The following is a 21,285-nucleotide window of genomic DNA, read 5'->3' on the forward strand; positions in this document are numbered from 1 at the left end:
AAGCAGAAGGCGGTTCATGTGACAGCGCTTTCCCTTCCTTTCTTCTCCCCTATAGACCCAGAAATCCTCTCCAGAAGGCTGGGGACCTACAAAACATTGTCAACTTAGTCTTGGCAAGCTGCAGTGGGAGGAAGGAATCACCAGAAATCAGGCAGAGGACCTTGGCACCACTTGCAAAAGACTCCCAATTTCAGAGAAACCCCTCTCACTCTGCAGCCCAGTAAGACACATTTCACAACGTTCTGGAGGTCCCACCTCATGACCTTCTGAAGAGGTTTTTCAGGGGGCTGCAGGGGAAGGAGGAAAGAAAAAGTTCCGTAGCACAAATTGCCTTCTATGCGCACAATATTGGATTTCACCCAAAAGGCTTGAGTCCTGGCAGGGTACCAATACCTTTCGAAGTAAAAGAGGCGACATCTCTTAGAACAGGAGTGCAGAGCCACAGGCCCAGGTGCCAAATCCAGCCCTCTGGAGGTCCCCAGAAAGCCACACCCCTTCTGCTGCCCCCACCTCCTCTCCCAGCTTGTTTGGTTTCCCAGCTTCTGTGCAGTTTTTTTCCCCATTCTAAAATGATAAAATGCCACTCCTGAGGTTTAGTTACTGGTATTAAGAGGTTTAAGCTACAATAGTCAGGCTGCTTACCTGTAACTGTGGTTCTTCGAGTGGTCATCTGTGCATTCACACATATGGGCTCTGCGCCTGCGCAGAGACTCGTTCGGGAAACTTCCAAGCTGCAAAGTTTTTTGGCGGGAACCCCTCCCCCACTGCCTATAGCATATATAGCGTGGTTCCCGCCTTCCCCTCAGTTCCATGAGACCGCAAAGAGTCCTGGCCTGAGGAGAAGAACACCTCGGTTCGAACAACAGGCTGTTGACACCGAAGTGGGGATGGTGCGGGGGGTTGTGTGGATGCATGGATGACCACTCAAAGAACCACAGTTACAGGTAAGCAACCTGACTTTCTTCTTCGTGGTCTCTGTGCATCACACATATGGGCGAGTAACAAGCTAACTTACCAGAGGTGGATCGGTGTCTCAATGTAGTACTGACCAAAGCACAGCCCTGCCAAAGGCACAGTCCGCTCGAGCTTGAACGTCCAATCTGTAGCGCTTTATGAAGGTAGAAGGCTTAGATCAGGTGGCTGCCTTACATATGTCTACAAGAGGGGCACCCTTTGTAAAAGCCGTGGAAGTCAACACTCCCCTCATTGAATGAGCCCGAATTCGAGCTGGTAAGTCCTTCCCGGAGACTTCATACAGCAGTCGGATGGCATGTACTATCCAGGAGGCCAGTCTCTGAGAGGAGACTGGAGAGCCCTTATTGTGTCCTCTGTAGCACAGGAAGAGCCGTTGCGAGTTGCGGAAAGGCTCTGTCCGAGACCTATAAAAAGACGGGGCTCTTGGGACATCTAGAGCGTGCAGCCGCCTTTCCAAATCGGAAGTTGGAGATGGAAAGAAGGTGGGGAGGACGATCGGCTGAGTCACATGAAATCCATGACCACCTTTGGAAGGAATGCTAAGTCCGGCTGAAGAACCACCTTTTCCTTGTGAAAAAATGGTATAAGGTGAGTCTATTCATAACACGGAGAGTTCACTTGCTCTCCTCGATGTCATAATGGCTACCAAAAAGGCAACCTTCCAAGAGAGCAGCCTCAAGTTCACAGTAGCGAGTGGTTCAAATGGCACCAATGTGAGGCTGTTGAGCACCAGGGTCAGGTCCCATTGAGGAACGAAGTCTGTCACGGGGGGAGCCAAGTTTCTGAGTCCCCGCAAGAATTGTTTGCATTAAGGGTGGCTGAAGATGGGGCACCCATCCATGTTGCCCCACATAGCGGAAATCGCCGAGGCATACACTTTGATGGAGGAGTACTTCAGACCTTTGCTGTAGAGGTGCTGGAGGAAGGACAAAATATTGATCAGATGACAGTCGTTAGGGTTACAGTCGGTGTCGGTTGCAAACTGAACAAAGGAAGCCCATGTAGCTGAGCACAAGCGGCGTGTGGATAGTTTTCTTGCCGCATCAAGTACAGCCTGCACTGTCAGCAGGATCAGCGGAGAGCGGTGTCTGAAGGTTGAATCCTCCACGCCGTGAGGTTCAGGGTGTGGAGATGGAGATGGAGGATCCAACCTTGGTACCGGGAAATCAGGTTGTCTATCCGCGGGAGCAGCAAGCAATGTCCGTGCACTAGGTTCTGTAGCGTCGTGAACCAGGGCTGCCTGGGCCACCAGGGGGTTATTAAGATGCAGTTCGTGGATTCCTGTCTGATTTTGGAGATCATCCTCGTAAGTAGTGGGATTGGAAGGGAAAGATAGAATAGGCAGTCTGTCCATTCTAGAAAAAAGGCATCGCCTAGTGACCCGTGGCCAACTCCGGCTCTGGAGCAGAACTGTCCACAGGTCGTGTTCGCTGGAGTTGCAAAGAGATCGAGATAATAAATAATAATTTCTGGTTGGCCCCATTGGTTGAAAATTAGTTGCAGAACTGTCTTGGCCAACTGCCATGCATAGGAGCACCGAAGGAGGCAGCTGAGTCTGCCAACAGGGTGTCTTGTCCTGCAATATGGAGAGTGGTCAAGCAAATGTCGTCGGCAATGACCCAGTTGTAAAGGTGTAGAGTGAGAGAAAAAAGACAGGGGGAGTGCATTCCACCCTGTTTGTTGAGGTACCAGAGAACTGCGGTGTTGTCTGTGAGAACCTGGATGTGTTGATGTCAGAGGCACAGTTCAAAGGCACGGAGAGCTTTCCAAACTGCCATCAACTCCAGGAAATTTATGTGGCACAGTTAGGGATGTCAGAGAATTCTGCCACGGATCTTGGTGAGATTTCACCCTGAAATCTGTGGCGGAACGGCCTGCCCCCCCTGCCCCCCCGCAGATCCCCCCCGGGACGAGACTTACTTGAGGCGGATCTTCCGGGCGGCGGCAGCTCCGGCGGCGGCTTTGGCAGCTGGTCTTCCGACCGGCCGCCACCACCGCCGTTTGTCTTGTAAAAAAAACACAAACGACGTGATAGGCTACATAAAGATTTACGTAGCCTATCATGGCTGGGTTAAAAAAAAACAAAAAAACACGACGTGATAGGCTATGTAAAGATTTACGTAGCCTATCATGGCTGGGTTAAAAAAAAAACACCTGCATATGCAAATGGCGGCGGCTACAGCCGCCGCCATTTGCATTCCTTATTTTTGGCCGTCTTAGTCTACGTAAATATTTACGTAGACTATGACGGCGAAAATAAAGGGGAATGCAAATAGCGTAGCGGGCACTATTTGCGTCCCTTTTTGATTCGCTGTTTTAGCCTATGTAAAGATTTACGTAGGCTAAAACGGTGAATCAAAAAGGGACGCAAATAGTGCCTGCTACGCTATTTGCGTTCCCCTTTATTTTCACCGTCATATCTACGTAAATATTTACGTAGATTCAGATGGCCAAAAATAAAGAACGCAAATGACGGCGGCCATAGCCGCCATTTGCGTACGCGGTTTTTTGTTTTTTTTTCCCAGAGCCCTCTGTGGACGGAAATCCGGCTGCGGACAGCTCTGGGCTGGGCTGGGCCTGGCCGGCTGCTCTGCGGAGCTGCCGCAGAGCACAGCCAGCCTTTGAGTATTCCAGGGGGGAGGAACGGATTGCCTCCCCCCCCGGCGAGGATTCCAGGGGGAGGGACGGAACGCCTCCCCCCCCACCATCAACATAATCCGCGGAAAGGTAAGTGACTTTTGTACATCCCTAGGCACAGTCTTTCTTTGGAGGACCAGAGACCCTGAGCTTGCAGGGAGCCGCAACGTGTTCCCCAACCTAGGAGGGAGGCGTCTGTGGTCAGAACCCTGGATGGAGGAGCGGGAAGGAAAGGCATCCCCTGGGTCAAGTGTCCAGAGTCCATCCACCACTTCAGGCTGAGAGCAACCTCCTCCAGTACCAGTAGTGTGACAAAGAGGGGGTTGTGGGTCAGATCGAAGGTCCAGATGAGCCAGTTTTGTAGTGGCCTCATCCGTAGTCGGGCCCATTCCACGACCGACACCATCGCTGCCATGTGGCCTAGTAGGCATTGGATGTCACGTGCCCTAACTCAGCAAGCGATGAATATCGAAGTGGCTTGTGCAACGAGATTTGTGATAGGGTTCGACAAAAGGTACGCCCAGCCCATTCTGGAATCGAGGACAGCCCCTATGAATTGAACTGTTCATGTGGGGGTCAAATGAGACTTTTCCTTGTTGATCCATAGCCCCAGTGCCTGAAGAAGATTTAAGACATCCACAATAGCGCACAATAAGGCTTCTCGAGAAGAGTCCACTAGTAGCCAATCATCAAGGTATGGGTAGATCTCCATTCCCTTTAGGCAGAGGTAAGTGCAGACTACAGCCATACACTTGGTGAACACGTGCAGGGCTGTTGAAAGACCAAACATTGAAATGGAAAAGTTCTTCTCCGATTGCAAAGCGGGGGAATTTTCTGTGTGAGTGTGCTATGGCTACATGAAAGTATGCATCCTCGAGGTCGATCGTGGAGAACCAAGAGCCTTTCCAAAAGAGTGGGAGAATTGTGGCTAGGGTTGTCATCCTGAACCTCTTGGGGGTGATAAACTTGTTCAGCTCCCGAAGATCTAGAATGGGCCGGAGGCCTCCGTCCTGTTTTGGTACCGTGAAATACCTGGAGAAGAACGCCTTCATACCAAGGGTTGGATGAACGTGCTGGATGGCACCCTTTCGTAGGAGAGATTGGGTTTCTTTGTGAAGGACCTCCGAAGGTGGAGTGGTCCAGACTGGGCCTGGAGGCAGGAGAGTGTTGAATTCTATTTTGTATCCACGACAGACAATAGAGAGCACCCCGTTGTCGGATGTCACTCTCGTCCAGGCCAAATAGAATTTGTTCAGAAGGTCTCCGAAGGGAGGGGAGATGAGCTGAAGTCAAAGATGACGTTTAGAGAATCCCTCACCCTTCGCCTTTTGTTGGAACCTGGGGAGGGAGTAGTTTTTTCTTTGTTGGTGCTGTTGTTGTTGAGGGTATCTGGGTGTCTGGTCCCCAGATTGCCAATGTGGGTAGGTCTGGTGTCGGTACCAGTGGCATTGATGGTACGGAGCATATTGCTGTTGTTGTTGCTGGGATTGACTGATGCCCATCTTACAAGCGGTCGTTCTGGCTTTCTGCACAGAGTCCATCTGTTCGTCCATTTTTGCATTGAATAAACCCTTGCCATGGAAGGGTAGATTTTCTATCCATGAGCGAACTTCAGAGGTTAGGCCCGCAGAGTGGAGCCACGCATGTTGCCTCAGGGCAACAGAGCCCATCATGCCCTTGGCATTGCAGTCCGCCTGATGAAGTGTGGTATTGATCTGCTGACGAGATAGTTTGGATGCCTTCGCGTGAAACATCCTGGCTCAGTCTCATTGATCCTCAGGGAGGTACGCGGTAAGGGAATCCATTTTCTCCCAGAGGAAGAGCTGATACCTGGCCATCATCACCTGGTAGTCGGAGATTCTAAGTCCCAATGCCACTGAAGAGTAAAGACGACATCCGACAAGATCGAGTTTACAGCCCTCCTTATCCACAGGCAAGGCATGTGTTTTCTGCGAGTGACCTTGAGCAGACTCCACTATTATGGAGTTCGGTTTAGGATGTGAGAAGAGGAAAGACACATCCGTCTCTTGAACCCTGTACATCGATTCCAGCCTCTTGGATGTTGGGGTCAAGGACAAAGGCACTTTCCACATCTTCTGGACTGCACTCAGCAGGGCTGGAAGAAAGCGAATGGCCACCGGGGTGGACAGGTCCATCATGACGGCATCAAATACCGGATTGCGGAGTTGTTGTGGAGGTTGTTGTACCTCGATGCCCAACGATTGAGCCATTCTCAGCACCTGCTCAGAGAAGTGGCCCATGTCTTCGGAAGGCGAGGCTCTATCCCGTGTCCCAACAACCTCGTCTGGTGATGAGGTCAATGCAGGGACAGAGGAATAGGAGGAGTCTGATTGGCAGCCCTCCCGAGATTCCTGTGAGTGGGCAGGGCATTGTGCACATCAGGTGCATGAGGTGGAATTGGAGGTGGTGGGGCTTGATGGATTGTTGTAGTGCTAAGACGCAGAGCGCCTTGGTACCAGAGGAGGAGGGCAGAAGACATCCTGAGTGTTGAAACCGTAGCGTTGTCTGGGCTGAAAGGGAGCATGCAATGGAGAAGTAGCTCCTAAGTAATGGGACTGATCAAGGAAGAGGTCGTGGTCCCTCTGGAGCCTCCAGTCTGTATCCAAGTGCTGTCGGTGGGGAGGAGACAAAGAGGCTGAGAAACGGTCCCAATCTCAGGATGGAGAGCATGAGCACTCACGGCCGTATTACGCTGGCCAACAATGCTGACAGTATCAATCCAGAGATCAGTATCAAGGAGGCTGTCAAGGTGAAAACACAGGTCGATACTGAGGTGACTGGATGTCATAGCAACACGGTGTTGGAGACCTGGATCTCCGTTCCAGGGCTCTTAGAACTGCACGGGGTGGTGGGGTTGGTGTGTCCCTCAACTCACCCTCCGAGACCGTAGAGGCCGGGTCCAGAGTAACAGCATGCATGCGGGGCACAACATGAATTGGAGAATCAAGTAGAGGAGGCGGAGGTGGTAGGTCCCGCTCCTTTTCCTGTTGTTGGGAGGATTTCTTTTTCCTCTTCTTTTCTGGTGTGTCCGCTGCTGGTTTAGGGTGCTTTGCCCATTTTGAGAGCTTTTTTGCCGCCAATATGGCCAGGCTCCTTCCCGGAGTAGGTGGGTCTACCCAAACCAGCTCAGCAGTTAGCGGGGGAGAAGAGTGAATTGCAAGAGCCGCCTCTGCACTTGTGGAGGGGGCAACGACGGGCTGGTCACTGGGACTTTGGGCCTTAGGCATGTCAGCTCTATTCTTGCGAGCCTGCTTTGATAGCAATTGGCAGTGGTGGGAAGATTCAACCTTGTGGGTTTCTCCCAAGCAAATAAGACAGAGTGGCCGTCCAAAGAGGGCACCTTACTGCCACAAGCCATGCACCTTCTGAACGGAGGCTTCAGGGCCATATGCCGAAGGAGAAAAAATGCATCGCCACTGAGGTGAACAACGCTCTCCAACACTGTCGACAATTAACGCTCTCTCTCTCTCTCTATTCCTCCACTCTCTCTTGTTATAAGATAAAGAAGAAGAAGGTGGTAAAGGAAGAAAAGAGGTTTTAGAAGACAAGATAGGAATGCAGCATGACAGAATGTCGAAAAGTTCCCCACAAAGTAACGCTAAGGCGATCGAAAAGGAACTGAGGGGAAGGCGGTATATCTGCCACAGGTGGTGGGGGAGGGGTTCCCGCCAAAAAACTCTGCAGCTTGGAAGTTTCCCGAACGAATCTCCATGCAGGCGCAGAGCCCATATGTGTGATGCACAGAGACCATGAAGAAGAATCTGCTGGGTTTTTTTGTTTATTGGCCCTGCCCCCTTTGTCTTTGCCCCCACCCACCAATGGAATGCAGCCCCCGAGAGCTTCTCCAAAATTGACTTCAGCCTTCAGGCTGAAAGAGGTTCTGCACCCTGACTTAGAATCTTCAAACAGAAAGCAGTACTTGCTTACCTGCAATCAGAGCATAGAATATCCCAGGACTAGAATTTTCATTGTTACTGTAATGGGCAACAAGCTGGTAGACTGATGTGCCCGCCTGGGCATCAGGATCAACACGAGCCAAATAGGGGTATGGATACATTCTCCAAGAGATGGGCTCCTCTTCAACAGCAACAATCACCACGCGGCACAAATACCAATCACTGTCTAAAAGGTGCACACAACAGTTAAAAAAAAAATCAGAACTTGGAGTTTATACAGACAGTTTCAGGACTTAAAAAACAAGCAGTCGAGAGTCTCCAATTAGATGTTAATAGGGTGCTTCCAGATGAGGCTTTTATCACACCATTGCCCTGCCTCATTCATGGAATTTCATAGGCGGTCTAGATGACATCTTCCACTCATAATCCCCCCATCTTTTCCCACCAATTCTTCCGTCTTATTTCTTGCCACAGAAAATCCATTAAGGAAGAAAAGATGGAACAGCTGCACAATACCTTCTGATTGGTAGCACTAACAATCATCCATCTAGAAGCACCCAATCGGGTTCACACAACACGACACACCAGAATACGGGTTGAGTATGGGTTGTTGTTGAATCATAGGTTGTGTTGTGTGAACCCAGCTGTGCTTGCAAACCATGGTTTGTTAGGGCATTTCTACAAGAGACTTTTACTGTGAGCTCGTGATTGCTCAGTCATGGTAGTTTGTGGGTCCTTTAGACAACAATGTCATCTCCAGGGCATCTCCCACTCTTTGCAACCATTATTGTACCTTTTTCCATAAAAAGGAAAGTCTGGATTTTCTCTCAATCCCACCAATGAAGCCTCATGTAAATGCACAATTCCACTATACTATAGTGCCATCTAATGGTTGTATAATGAAACATATAGAAAGGCAGAGGGAAAAAAATCCCAGGAAAAATGCATGCATAAAAGGGCCAATCTTAATCCCACAAAGACTCCAGAAGCAGAAGCCCCTGTAAAGGTGCGGGATAAAAGCCTCATGCAGAAGTGCCCTTAATCACGAACAACCCATGAAGATAACCTAGGGTTTATTGTTAGGTTGTGGACTGTGGGTCAGAGTCTAACAAAATGTGACAACAGCAGACTTGTTTTAGAACAAAGTCGGACATACAAAAATGAATGACCCCAATGCATTCCAGTGGCCATTTGGATGGGCAATATGTTTTTGTTTAGCCATTTGTTGATGGTCCCTAAAATCCACTGTGGAAGCAATCAGTCACTCTGGGTTTAATTAATTCCTATGACCATTAGGAAGGAATGTGTTTTTCAACGGACCTCTTCTGTCATTCATTTTAGCATGGCCAGAACATGGGTCACTATTGAACAGATATAACAGGAAGGGGAGATTTCATAGGGAGAAAAGCAGCTGGGAAAAGGCAGCTGGGGAGGGAGAAAGGGAGGGGGGAGTATTCAGCACCCTCCTTCCCACACATTGAAGCTGTACTTTAAAAATTGACCACCCCCAAAGTTATACCCCACTGTTCTACCACACAGGTTGTATCATCATCACATCCGAGGGCATGACCTGAAGGCACATGTGGAAGCCATCTTACTGAAGCTAAGCAGTTCTGGGTCTGGTCAGTACTTGGAGGAGAGACCACCTGGGAATCCCATGTAACCACCTTGAGTACCATGATGGAAGAAAGGTGGGATGTAAATGCAATAACAATAACTAAAAAATCTAGTTAGCCACTGAAGAATGGCTAGATGGGAGTCATAGAATCATAGAATAGTAGGCTTGGAAGGGGCCTATAAGACCATCGAGTCCAACTCCTCTTAGGGAGGTCTAAGATGTGAATAGTGCCAGGGCCCAAGTATGTGGCAGGAAGGGTACATGTTACTGTGATCACAAACCCTGCTTTATCAGGGTTTCCGATTGAGGGAGCTCTGTCATTGTGCTCAGCTGAACACACTTACAGAGCCCTTTTCAAATCTTTCACTCAATACGTGAAGGTCTAACTGGAAGTTGGGCATGTGGGGACCTTGGGGGTGGGGCTTACGTGAACATGCACATCCCCGTCCTCACTTTTTCCCTACATGCAAGCAGGCAAATGCCTGCATAGGGCTCGTCTCTTTCTTCCTGGAGAAAATTGCCCAGCATCCATGCAACTAGGCTTTGGGGGGGGAAGCAATGGAAGGTTTTTTCCCCCTAAACGTAACTGTGACATTGGGGGGAGGATTGAGGGGGGGTGGAACAAGTAAGGAGAGGAGAATTAACCCATCCTTTCCCAACTGCACCCCCAATACCCCCTCACAAGGCAATTACGCTTAGGGTGGAATCTTCCATTGGCACAAGTGGGATTCTTCCCCCTAAACCAAATTTGGGGGGGGGGGTGCAGTAAGTGGGGAGGGGAGGGTTAACCCTTCCCTCCCCAGCTATGATGCCCCCTAAAAATACCACATCCTGCATGGCAATTAAGCTTAGAAAATGCTTGCATTGACATCAATGGATGCTCAGGGAAATAGAGTCAAGCTGCCCCTGGTTGAGAATGGTAAGACTCCGGCAGATGAGCTAATTCTCTGAAAGCAAGTTAGCCCTTCGGCCTCCGGGAATGTAAAAATGAATTGTAGGTGTAAGAAAACTCCCAACTATGCATGAAAAAGGAAGCGATACCCACTGATTTGGAACTGTGACATACGTTCCCATTATGCCGTGAAGTCCCACAAGGCATTGAGGCCATCATGGTGGCATGCAAATTAGCTCTCAGAAATCAGTCCCTGAGCAAATCCGCTAATTACACACAGTTCACTTCACAGCCGGAGGATAATAGCCATTGCAATCAATGCTAGCTGGCTTGCATCTGAACTTGAGCCTTCATGAACACCAGTGAGCTCCAAAACTGAGCCTACAAGATGCACTAACAGCGAAAGCTATCTGGACCTCAATCAGTTTTACAGTTGGGGTAGTTCAGCAAGACCCCTCAACAAAGGCATTCACATTATACACAAGGCAACTAATATTTAGTCATAGATAAAACATAATTTACTGGATTATAGATGCAGCATAATCTGTTGAGAGCAGTGTGATAGGTTCTCTCAGTTCCAGGAGCTCTAGATGAAGCATTTTTGTTGTTGTTCAGTCGTTCAGTCGTGTCCGACTCTTCGTGACCCCCTGGACCATAGCACGCCAGGCCTTCCTGTCCTGCGCTCTCTCCCGGAGTGTGCTCAAGTTCATATTCATTGCATCGGTGATGCTATCTAGCCATCTCATCCTCTGCCGTCCCCTTCTCCTTTTGCCTTCAGTCTTTCCCAGCATCAGGGTCTTTTCCAGAGAGTTTTCTCTTCGCATTAGGTGGCCAAAATATTTCAGCTTCAGCTTCAGTATCTGTCCTTCCAATGAGCACTCAGGATTGATTTCCTTTAGGATGGACTGATTTGACCTCCTTGCAGTCCAGGGGACTCGTAAGAGTCTTCTCCAGCACCACAGTTCGAAAGCATCAATTCTTCGGCGCTCAGCCTTCCTTATAGTCCAGCTCTCACAGCCATACATTACTACTGGGAAAACCATAGCTTTGATTAGACGGACCTTTGTCGGCAAGGTGATGTCTCTGCTTCTTACTATGCTGTCTAGGTTGGCCATAGCTTTCCTCCCAAGGAGCAAGAGTCTTTTAATTTCATGGCTACAGTCACCATCTGCGGTGATCTTGGAGCCCAAGAAAGTAAAATCTGTCACTGCTTCCATTTCTTCCCCTTCTATATGCCAGGAAGTGATGGGGCCAGATGCCATGATCTTAGTTTTTTTAATGTTGAGTTTCAAACCAGCTTTTGCACTCTCCTCTTTCACCCTCAACAAGAGGCTCTTGAGATCCTCTTCGCTTTCTGCCATTAGGGTGGTATCGTCTGCATATCGGAGGTTGTTGATAATTCTCCCAGCAATCTTAATTCCGACCTCTGATTCATCCAACCCGGCGTTTCTCATGATGTACTCTGCATATAAGTTAAATAAGCAGGGTGACAATATGCAGCCTTGTCATACTCCTTTCCCAATTTTGAACCAATCGGTTGTTCCATGTCTGGTTCTTACTGTTGCTTCTTGACCCTCGTACAGGTTTCTCAGGAGACAGGTAAGGTGGTCTGGTACTCCCATCACTTTAAGAATTTGCCACAGTTTGTTGTGATCCACACAATCAAAGGCTTTAGCGTAGTCAATGAAGCAGAAATAGATGTTTTTCTGGAATTCTCTTGCTTTCTCCATGATCCAGCGAATGTTGGCGATTCGATCTCTAGTTCCTCTGCCTCTTCGAAACCCAGCTTGTATTTCTGGTAGTTCTCGGTTCGCATACTGCTGAAGCCTAGCTTGTAGGATTTTGAGCATCACCTTGCTGGCGTGTGAAATGAGCGCAATTGTGCGGTAGTTTGAACACTCTTTGGCGTTGCCCTTCTTTGGAATTGGAATGTAAACTGACCTTTTCCAGTCTTGCGGCCATTATTGAGTGTTCCAAATTTGTTGGCATATTGAATGCAGCACTTTAACAGCATCATCTTTTAGGATTTTAAATAGCTCAGCTGGAATACTATCATCTCCGCTGGCTCTTTGTTGTTAGTAATGCTTCCTAAGGCCCACTTGACTTCACTTTCTAGGATGTCCGGCTCAAGTTCAGTGACCGCACTATCATGGCTATCAGGGACATTCAGATCTTTCCTGTATAGTTCTTCTGTGTATTCTTTCCACCTCTTCTTAATCTCATCTGCTTCTGTTAGGTCCCTGCCTTCTTTGTCCTTGATCATGCCTGTCTTTGCACAAAACGTTCCCTTGAGATCTCCAATTTTCTTGAAGAGATCTCTAGTCTTTCCCATTCTGTTGTTTTACTCGATTTCTTTGCACTGTTCATTTAAGAAGGCCTTGCTATTCTCTGGAAGTCTGCATTCAGTTGGATATATCTTCCCCTTTCTCCCTTGCTTTTCGCTTCCCTTCTTTCCTCAGCTACTTGTAAAGCCTCATCAGACAGCCACTTGGCTTTCTTGCATTTCTTTTTCTTTGGGATGGATTTTGTTGCTGCCTCCTGAACAATGTTACGGACCTCCGTCCATAGTTCCTCAGGCATTCTGTCTATCAGGTCTAATCCCTGAAATCTATTCCTCACCTCCACTGTGTATTCATAAGGGATATGATTGAGGTCATACCTGAATGGTTTAGTGGTTTTCCCTACATTCTTCAATTTAAGCCGAAATTTTGCAACAAGAAGCTCATGATCTGAGCCACAGTCAGCTCCAGGTCTTGTTTTGACTGACTATATAGAGCTTCTCCATCTTTGGCTGCAAAGGACATAATCCATCTGATTTCGATATTGACCATCTGGTGATGTCCATGTGTAGAGTCGTCTCTTGTGCTGTTGGAAAAGAGTGTTTGCTATGATCAGCGTGTTCTCTTGGCAAAACTCTATTAGCCTTTGTCCTGCTTCATTTTGTACACCAAGGCCATGCTTGCCTGTTATCCCGGTGATTTCTTGACTCCCTACTTTAGCATTCCAATCCCCTATGATGAAGAGGACATCTTTTTTTGGTGTTAGTTCTAGAAGGTGTTGTAGGTCTTCATAGAACCGATCAACCTCAGCTTCTTCGGCCTCAGTGGTTGGGGCATAGACTTGAATTACTGTGATGTTGAATGGTTTGCCTTGGATTCGTACTGAGATCATTCTATCGTTTTTAAGATTGTACCCCAGTACTGCTTTTCCCACCCTTTTGTTGACTATGAGTGCTACTCCATTTCTTCTAAGGGATTCTTGCCCACAATAGTAGATATGATGGTCACCTGAATTAAATTTGCCCATGCCTGTCCATTTGAGTTCGCTGATTCCCAAGATGTCGATGTTCAATCTTGCCATCTCATGTTTGACCACCTCCAACTTACCTTGATTCATTGATCTGACATTCCAGGTTCCTAAACAAAATTGTTCTTTACAGCATCGGATTTTCTTTTCACCACCAGACACATCCACAGCTGAGTGTCCTTTCGGCTTTGGCCCAGCCGCTTCACTCTTTCTGGCGCTACTTGGAAATACCCGCTGCTCTTCCCCAGTAGTATATTGGACACCTTCCGACCTGAGGGGCTCATCTTCCGGTGTCATCTCTTTTAGCCTTGTGTTACGTTCCATGGGGTTTTCTTGGCAAGAATACTGGAGTGGGTTGCCATTTCCTTCTCCAGTGGACCACATTTTGTCAGAACTCTCTGCCATGACCTGTCCGTCTTGGGTGGCCCTGCATGGCATAGCTTATGGCTTCACTGAGTTACGCAAGCCCCTTCGCCACAACAAGGCAGTGAACCATGAAGGGGAGATGAAGCATTTACACAGTGCTAATTTAACTGGCTGTTGGTCCTGCATAGAACTTACAAAGACTTTTACCCAATATGCTAGTTTATAATACATCTCAGGCAGCTGCAGGATGTGTGTGTGTGTGTGTGTGCAAGAGAGAATATATGGCAACCATGTGGGCAGCGCCAATCTTGTCACTGACACACCTACCACAACTATGTGGGATCACACCAATGAAGAACCATAGGCAGACCACATTGCAACCTGGACACCAGACACATTCATTCATTCATTCCTACATTTATATCCTGCCTCTTTTCCTCTTGCAAGGAACCCAAGGTGGCTTACATGGTGTTCCTCCTCCTCTCCATTTTATCCCCACAACTCTGTGAGGAAGGTTAGGCTGAGAGTCAGTGACTGGCCCAAGGTCACCCAGTGAACTTCATGGCCAAGCAGGGAGCTTCCAAGTCCCAGTCTAACCGTCTAACCACTACACCACACTGGCTCTCATGCCTTTAAACACACTCACTCCCGCTGGTGTAGTGGGAAATTAGGCACATGCAGATCTCTTCTCCTCTTCCCTTCCAAGTCCTGCCATTTCCACCCACCACCATCACCACTTCTTCTGCCAAGCAGGATCCCAGATTTCCAATGCAGTGGAGGATTTAATTACAGTTATTAAATGTATATGCCCAGTGTCCTTGTTGCAAGGTGACAAATCTAGTGATACGACTCTCATGTGACAGTGCCGCATCTGTGTGGGGTGTGTCTGCATGAGACAGAGATGAGGGATGACTCAAACTAAGAACAGTTGTAGAAATTCTGTACCCTTCTCCTGGTTTTCAAGCAAGCCCCTGCCTAACAAAAAGATCAGACATGCAAAAGCATTCAGCAAATACTGAATCAGTATGGTCACATGTTGTTTTGTTCCATTGACACAAACAGCTTGATGCTATAGCTGAACTATCTGTTGATACTAATCAGTCATTGCCAAAAGAAAGCCACCTCACAGACACAAAATCAGGAGCAGGGATCGTATGGCCTGGTTAAAGAATCAAAGTGAAAGAACAGAACCTACTCTTCTTCTTTTTTATTGTTCTGTCTAACTCTTAATATAAGAGTGATTGGTTTTGGCAGAGGACACTCCAATTTCATGTTATGGAGGATCCCCATTCTTCTAGGTTTTGGAAGTGGAGTCAATCAGTAAGCTGATATATCTCCACTCAAAATCCATCAGAAACTTGAGAAATCACAACAGGTGCATTCACACCACATTTTTAGCTGAGTGGAGTGAGACTGAAATAGGCCTATTTCTGGGAAGAGGTTGCTCAGCTCGAAATAAGAGCTGAAAACTGAATCCTGCTGTTACATCTTTTCTCCTACCACCTGGTTGGCTATAAAAAAAATCAACAGAATACAAATACAACAATTTAAGACACAATCCTATGCTACAAATCCTACAACTCCCAGCATGTTGTTGTAGGACAAAAAGTCCTACAAATCCCAAAAATTGTAGCACTTTTTCTGTCTAAACATGCATAGGATTGTGCCCCTAAGCGGTCTCATACAGAGTCAGGTCTTTGGGTCCTTCTAGCCCAATACCATCTGCTTCAAAGTTGGGATGGACAAATTTCTCTGTTTTAATTTCTTGCATGTTCACATTGTTTAAACCTTAGTTCCATTCTGTTTATGAAGAAATGTGCTAATTTTGGTAGGTTCTTATAAAAAAAAAACCAACCAAAGGAAATTCTCATCCGTACTTCCACCTGATGAACTTGAGCGCACTCCGGGAGAGAGCGGAGGACAGGAAGGCCTGGCTTGCTATGGTCCATGGGGTCACGAAGAGTTGGACACGACTTAACGACTGAACAACAACTTCCACCTAGCAGTAGTTCTTCAAGATCTTGGCAACAGCTCAGTGGTAGAGCTAATGCTTTCCAAGAAAAAGGTCCCAGGTTCAATCCCCAGCATCTCCAGGTAGAACTGGAAAAAACCCTGCCGGAAACCCTGGAGAGCCACTGTCAGTCAGTGTCGACAATACTGGGCCAATGGTCTCAGTGCAATGCAGCTTCCTATGTTCCTATCTCAGGCTTTCCTAAACCTGTCACCTTCATCCCATGATTCGGGATGCTTCCAGACAGAGAAGTCCTAGCACTAAAAATTAGAAGGCATTGTGCAACTATTCCATCTTTTCTTCCGTAACAGCTTTTCTGCAGTTAGAAAAAAGGCAGAAGAGGTGATGGGAAACATGAAAGGGTTATGAGTAGAAGATGACATTGTCTGGACCCCTAGTAAAGTTCCATGGGTTATATCCAAAGGTATCATTCCACTGACGGAACTGCTTCCATCACCCCCGAATCAATGTGTTTTTACTTTAATTTTAGAGCAGCTTGGGTGGGGGCATGACCAACACTGATGAGAGCAGGTGCGCTGGGGGAAGAGCCTTGAACCCTTCCCCACTTGCACCATTTTCCTGATCTATAATCACTCCCTTGATCTCTCATGTTCTCTCTAAAGTGTGTTAGGACTGATGGGTAGATCTATAAAAAAAATACATGACACCTGCTTTCATGTGCACCACATGCACCAGAAAGCGAAGCGGCTACTTTGAACATTTTGAGTGCAGAATGCATTAAAGGAAGAATAAAAAAAAGAAACTAAAATGAAGAGGATTTTTCTTAAAGCTCCAGAGTTGGTGAAGCAAAATAGACACACAGGACATGCTGGGCCTGTTCAGACGTCACGCTAAGCCATGATGGTTGGGGAATTTTAGCTAACTATGGTGGCTTAGCCTGTCGTGTGGGGGGAGAAGACCATGTTCCCCGGGGTTAGTAAGCCACCCCTGCTAACCACCCCCTGCAAAAGGGTTAAGGGGCCCTGGGGTGGCTTACTGGGTCATCTGGCAGGCTCCCTGGTGGTTTAAACGGGTGGCTCCAGAGGACTTCCAGGCTGTGACCATAGAGTCTACCAGCTAGAGCATCTGCCATTGCAGGTGATGCTCTAGCTGCCACAGACTTTCTCTACGGTCATGCAGCCATTTTTGTCACTGGAACCTGCTTGTGCCACGGAGGCTGTCGGGATGCACGCTAACCACTCCGGTAAGATCGTCAGATAACTACAAACGGAGGGTGGGGGGAGGGAGAATAGCGGAACCACGCCGCGCCATGTGGTTCCCAGTCACGTGACTGGCCTGCATGTCATTGTTTAACTAACACGCCCCTCCCCCCGCATCCGTAGTTACCCTAAACACCCTTCCCCTGTGCATGTGTGAATGGGTCCACTGAACTGAATTATGCATCTTCAGCTTTTGGCTACTCCATTCACCATCTAAGGCCCTGAAGACCCACATTATTTTGAGGGAAATAAACGCACCTCACATATGAATTGTTCTTGAAAGCAAACTGATCTCTGAGGATAGGCCGTTATTTCTTTATTTAAAATATTTATATTTTACCAAAGCTCCATAGCAGTTTACAACAATTAAAACAATAAATAATACAAACTGAAAACAGCAGTGTAGCAATAGCAAAACGAAATATGGAAGAACAGTGGTTAATTCCCAACTGAGCACCAAATGAAAATAAAAAAGTTTTCATTTGTCTGCAGAAAGCTAGTAAGGAGAAGACTGTTCCACAGTATCGGGCTGCTATAGAAAAGACCCTACTCATGGTGGAGGCTAGTCTAGCTTCCCCATAAGATGGGATCTGGAGCAGGGCCTCATCAGAAGAAGGTAAGTGCTGGGTGACCTCATACAGGAGGAGACAATTCCTGAAATAATCAGAACTCAGGCCATTTAGGGTTTAAAAGGTAAAAAACGGCACTGGCAACCAGTGCAAATGATTCAAAACAGATGATACAGTACAGGGGTAGATCCTTGGGCACATTTGGCAGTTTGAGAAACTGTCCTGGCATCACCACAAAATGCCTGCCTTGGGAGGCATGGGAAAGGGCAAGTAACCTGCCCAGAAGACTGAGTAGAAGGCAGAGGTGGGATCTGAGCCCCAGTACACTAAACAACTCCTTTGAACCCAGAGTTTTCAGCACCAACAGAAACCTGTTTCACAGCAATCTCAGGTGCCAGTAATTTATTTATTTATTTATTTATTTATTTATTTATTTTATTGCATTTATACCCCGCCTTTCTCCCTCTCTCCCTCTCGCAAGGAACTCAAGGCGGCTTACATTATCCTCCTCCTCACCGTTATATCCTCACAACAACAACCCTGTGAGGTAGGTTGGGCTGAGAGTCTGTGACTGGCCCAAAGTCACCCAGTGAGCTTCCATGGCCAAGTGGGGACTAGAACCCGGATCTCCCGGCTCCCAGTCCGTCACTTTCACCACTACACTACACTGGCTCTCAGTAAGAAAATGTATTAATTTTTTTTAAGGGGGGAGGGGGAGGGCACTTTGGCCGGTGCCAAGAAAGGCATCCAGAGAAGCACACAAGTGACCATAGGTGCATTGCCTACCCCCGATACAGAATATTAGTCCACACCTGTGAATAGGCAGGCTGCTTCATTTTGCACCAAGTGAAGTTTCCAAACTGTCCTGAATACATGGCTGCAGCAAGCCAGCTATTAACCCAGCAACTATCAGGGGAAAGACTGAGGGGTTATAAAATGGGTCTCCGTCATTCTCCAGTTGTAGCTAGGTCTGCTTCTTCAGTGGCTACAACTGTGCCCTCCTCCTCATGAGTAGATCCTTGCTCCCAAGTAGACTCTGGGTGAAAGGATCTCCTGACAGCCACTGATGATGACTGTTGTGTGTCCCACCTGGTATGTCACCGCCAGTGCTCTTCTGAGCCATGGGATGAGGAAGCGGAAACCATGGCAGGGATCAGGATGGAGGTGGAGAGATTCTTTGGGACTTTAGGTGAGGCATCCCTGCAACAAGACTGCTCAGATTGCCCTGTGTCTTCTGTAAGAGTGGGGTTTGCTCTCAATCCTCCTTCTCCTCTAAATAGGTCTCCCCTGGGCTTGGTTCAGCCAGGAACCTGATGAGAACACATCTTCAAAGGCAGCCCCTCATAAAGTGCATTACAATAGTCTAATCTAAAAGTCACCAAGGTGTGAGCAACAGTAGCCAGGTCGCGTCTTTCAACAACAGGTGTGGCTGATGAATCAGGTCCTGCTAATACATCAGTCCAGGAGACATAACAGCTGTGCTAAGAGTTCTGCTGTGGTTATCAATTTATTTGCAAATGTCCTGGCTCTGAACTTTTAAGATTAAGAGGATTATGTACACTGCCTTGGGTTATGTACTGAGGAAAAAAGGCGGGATATAAATGTAATAAATAAATAAATAAAATAAGATCCTAAACTGGCCCAAAGCCTAAGAGAATGCCTCCTCCCTTATGAGCTTCTTCATCCACTTCGGTTGTGGAGTGTTTTAAGCACCATCATTGTCAGAGGCTAGCCTGAGGACAACAAGGAGCAGGGCCTTTTCTGTGATGGCATCCTCAATGTTGAACACCCTCCTCAAAGAGGCCTGCTGGGACAGCTTAGTACTTATTTTCAGATGAATGGTGAAAGTCTTTTGTTTCAGACCTACCTTTGGGAGGCAGGACTTGTTCATCAACAAGAAAAGTTTAAAAACCACAGGTTGTTTAACCAGAAAGATGGTCTAGACTGCATAGTCTCTGAAATTTGCTGAATAGAACTTCTATATTTTGCTCTGCTGCTCCCTCTTTCTAGTATTTATGAAGTCTTTTTTTGATTTTGCATCAATGCACTTGGTTTTTTATTTATAATATATTGCTAATTTGTAGGGTTTTATGGAGCCATGGGGGTGGACTGTACATTGTCAAATTGCATGCATTTTATGATGAATTTAGGATGATTTATGGTCTTCTGTATTATACAGTTGCTGCTGAATTTGTATTTCATATCTGCTCTCTTTCTGTTGTCTTGGTTTTATAGGATTTTTGTGCAGTATTAACTGGTGTTATTGGAATGGCAATTTGTCATTATTTTGTTTGGGACCCAGAGAACCTCAGCTACTGGGCATCTGATAAATTTAATAAATAACTACAAACAAGTAAAATGAGATTGTTTGTTGTATAGAGCATTAAGGACTACTAAAATACAGAGCATAGCGCATTAACCCCTGGGTCTTTTGGCTTCCCATTTTGGTGAGAAAGAAAGAAAAAAGGATAGAACCCCTCTAACTCCTCTCAAAACTGCAGGATGGATTCTCAAACTCTCACAAAAGGATTTTTCATTTTCATAAAGCTGTGGCAGGGTAGAACATGCAGCTTAGGGTAGCTTTGTCTCTCAAGTAGGGCAGACACTGGGATCCCCAACAAGATCAAGGAAAAGAAAACAAAGATTTATGCAGGAAGAAAAGGAAAGCAGTGGGGGCCCGGCAGGAAGCTGTAGTCCCAGCAATACAGATATTGTGCTTTTCCTCTCTTTCAAATTTTAGACCAATTCAAAGATTAAGTGGGTTTTTTTGATGATATGTTTCCTTTGCTAATTGGCTCTCCCAGATACTAATTAAAAACCCTGGGAGCAGGAGGCCATTGGAAGCTTTTAATCATTAATGAATGGGCTGTTCCAAGATGTCATCACCATGTATATTAACCTAAAAAGGGGGTCGGGAGAACAGAAGCTCCTGGCCCAAATCATTCTGAAATGGGTGGGTGATAATAGCACTACAACCAAAACACACACGATCCCACGGATAGCATCATTCAAAGCACTAGCAGCAGTATCCAATCCTTTTCCTAATGTTCATGGTAGCTTATACCATTGCCTGAACTTGTTTATCCTCAATAGTTCTTACAAGGTAAGTGTCTCGCCATTTTAGAGGTAGGAAACTGAGGCTGAGAGATAACTATTCCCAGGTCTGGCTCACATATAACGCCACGGTGTGATTTGTTGAGATCTGGGTTGTCGCTGACCCAGTTTGCACATCACAGCCAACTCTTCGGTTGTTTAATCATCCTCCCACCCACTCCCCACTTCTGCTTTCAATTAACAACTACCTGTTCCTGGATTGTTTTGTGACGTCGAAACCCGGAAACTCTGGGTTGTTTATGGGTTAAACAACCCAGATTTAACCCAACAACCATGGACAATTTTTGGGTTGTTTAACCCCTACGACAGTTCATGGCTAAAACAACAAACCATGGTTAACATAAATCATAGCTTAGTTATTTACGAACATAGCCAGAGAATTCCATGGCTGAGGGGAAATTTGAACCCAGTTCCAATCCTATATTGCAGGGGTGGGGAACCTCAGGACCAGGAGCCAAATCCAGCCCTCCTGGAGCCCCAATCTGGCCCTCTGGGGGTCCCGAGATAGCCATGCCTCCTTCAACCAACCACTTATCATTAGGTAGTTTCCCGGCTTTTGTGCCACTTTCCTCCATTCTAAAAGGTTGAAATGCCTTTCCTAAGGCTGAGTTACTGGCAGGAAGATCTTTGAGCTACAATATGCTGGTTTTAAATATATAT

General features: G+C 47.0%; 1 protein-coding gene across 1 annotated transcript in view; it reads right to left on the reverse strand.

The window, feature by feature from the left end:
• The window catches only part of LOC146346768 (neural-cadherin-like), an 86,991-nt gene that overhangs the window by 59,086 nt on the left and 6,620 nt on the right, over positions 1-21,285 (reverse strand). Inside the window, exon 2 of the mRNA XM_084849110.1 lies at positions 7,561-7,755. Coding sequence (XP_084705236.1) covers positions 7,561-7,755 — 195 coding nt within the window. The remainder of the gene's footprint in view (positions 1-7,560; positions 7,756-21,285) is intronic.

This window comes from Heloderma suspectum, chromosome 4, assembly GCF_057233095.1.
Source record: "Heloderma suspectum isolate Gila_16-S chromosome 4, 16-S_ref, whole genome shotgun sequence".
Lineage (NCBI taxonomy): Eukaryota > Metazoa > Chordata > Lepidosauria > Squamata > Helodermatidae > Heloderma > Heloderma suspectum.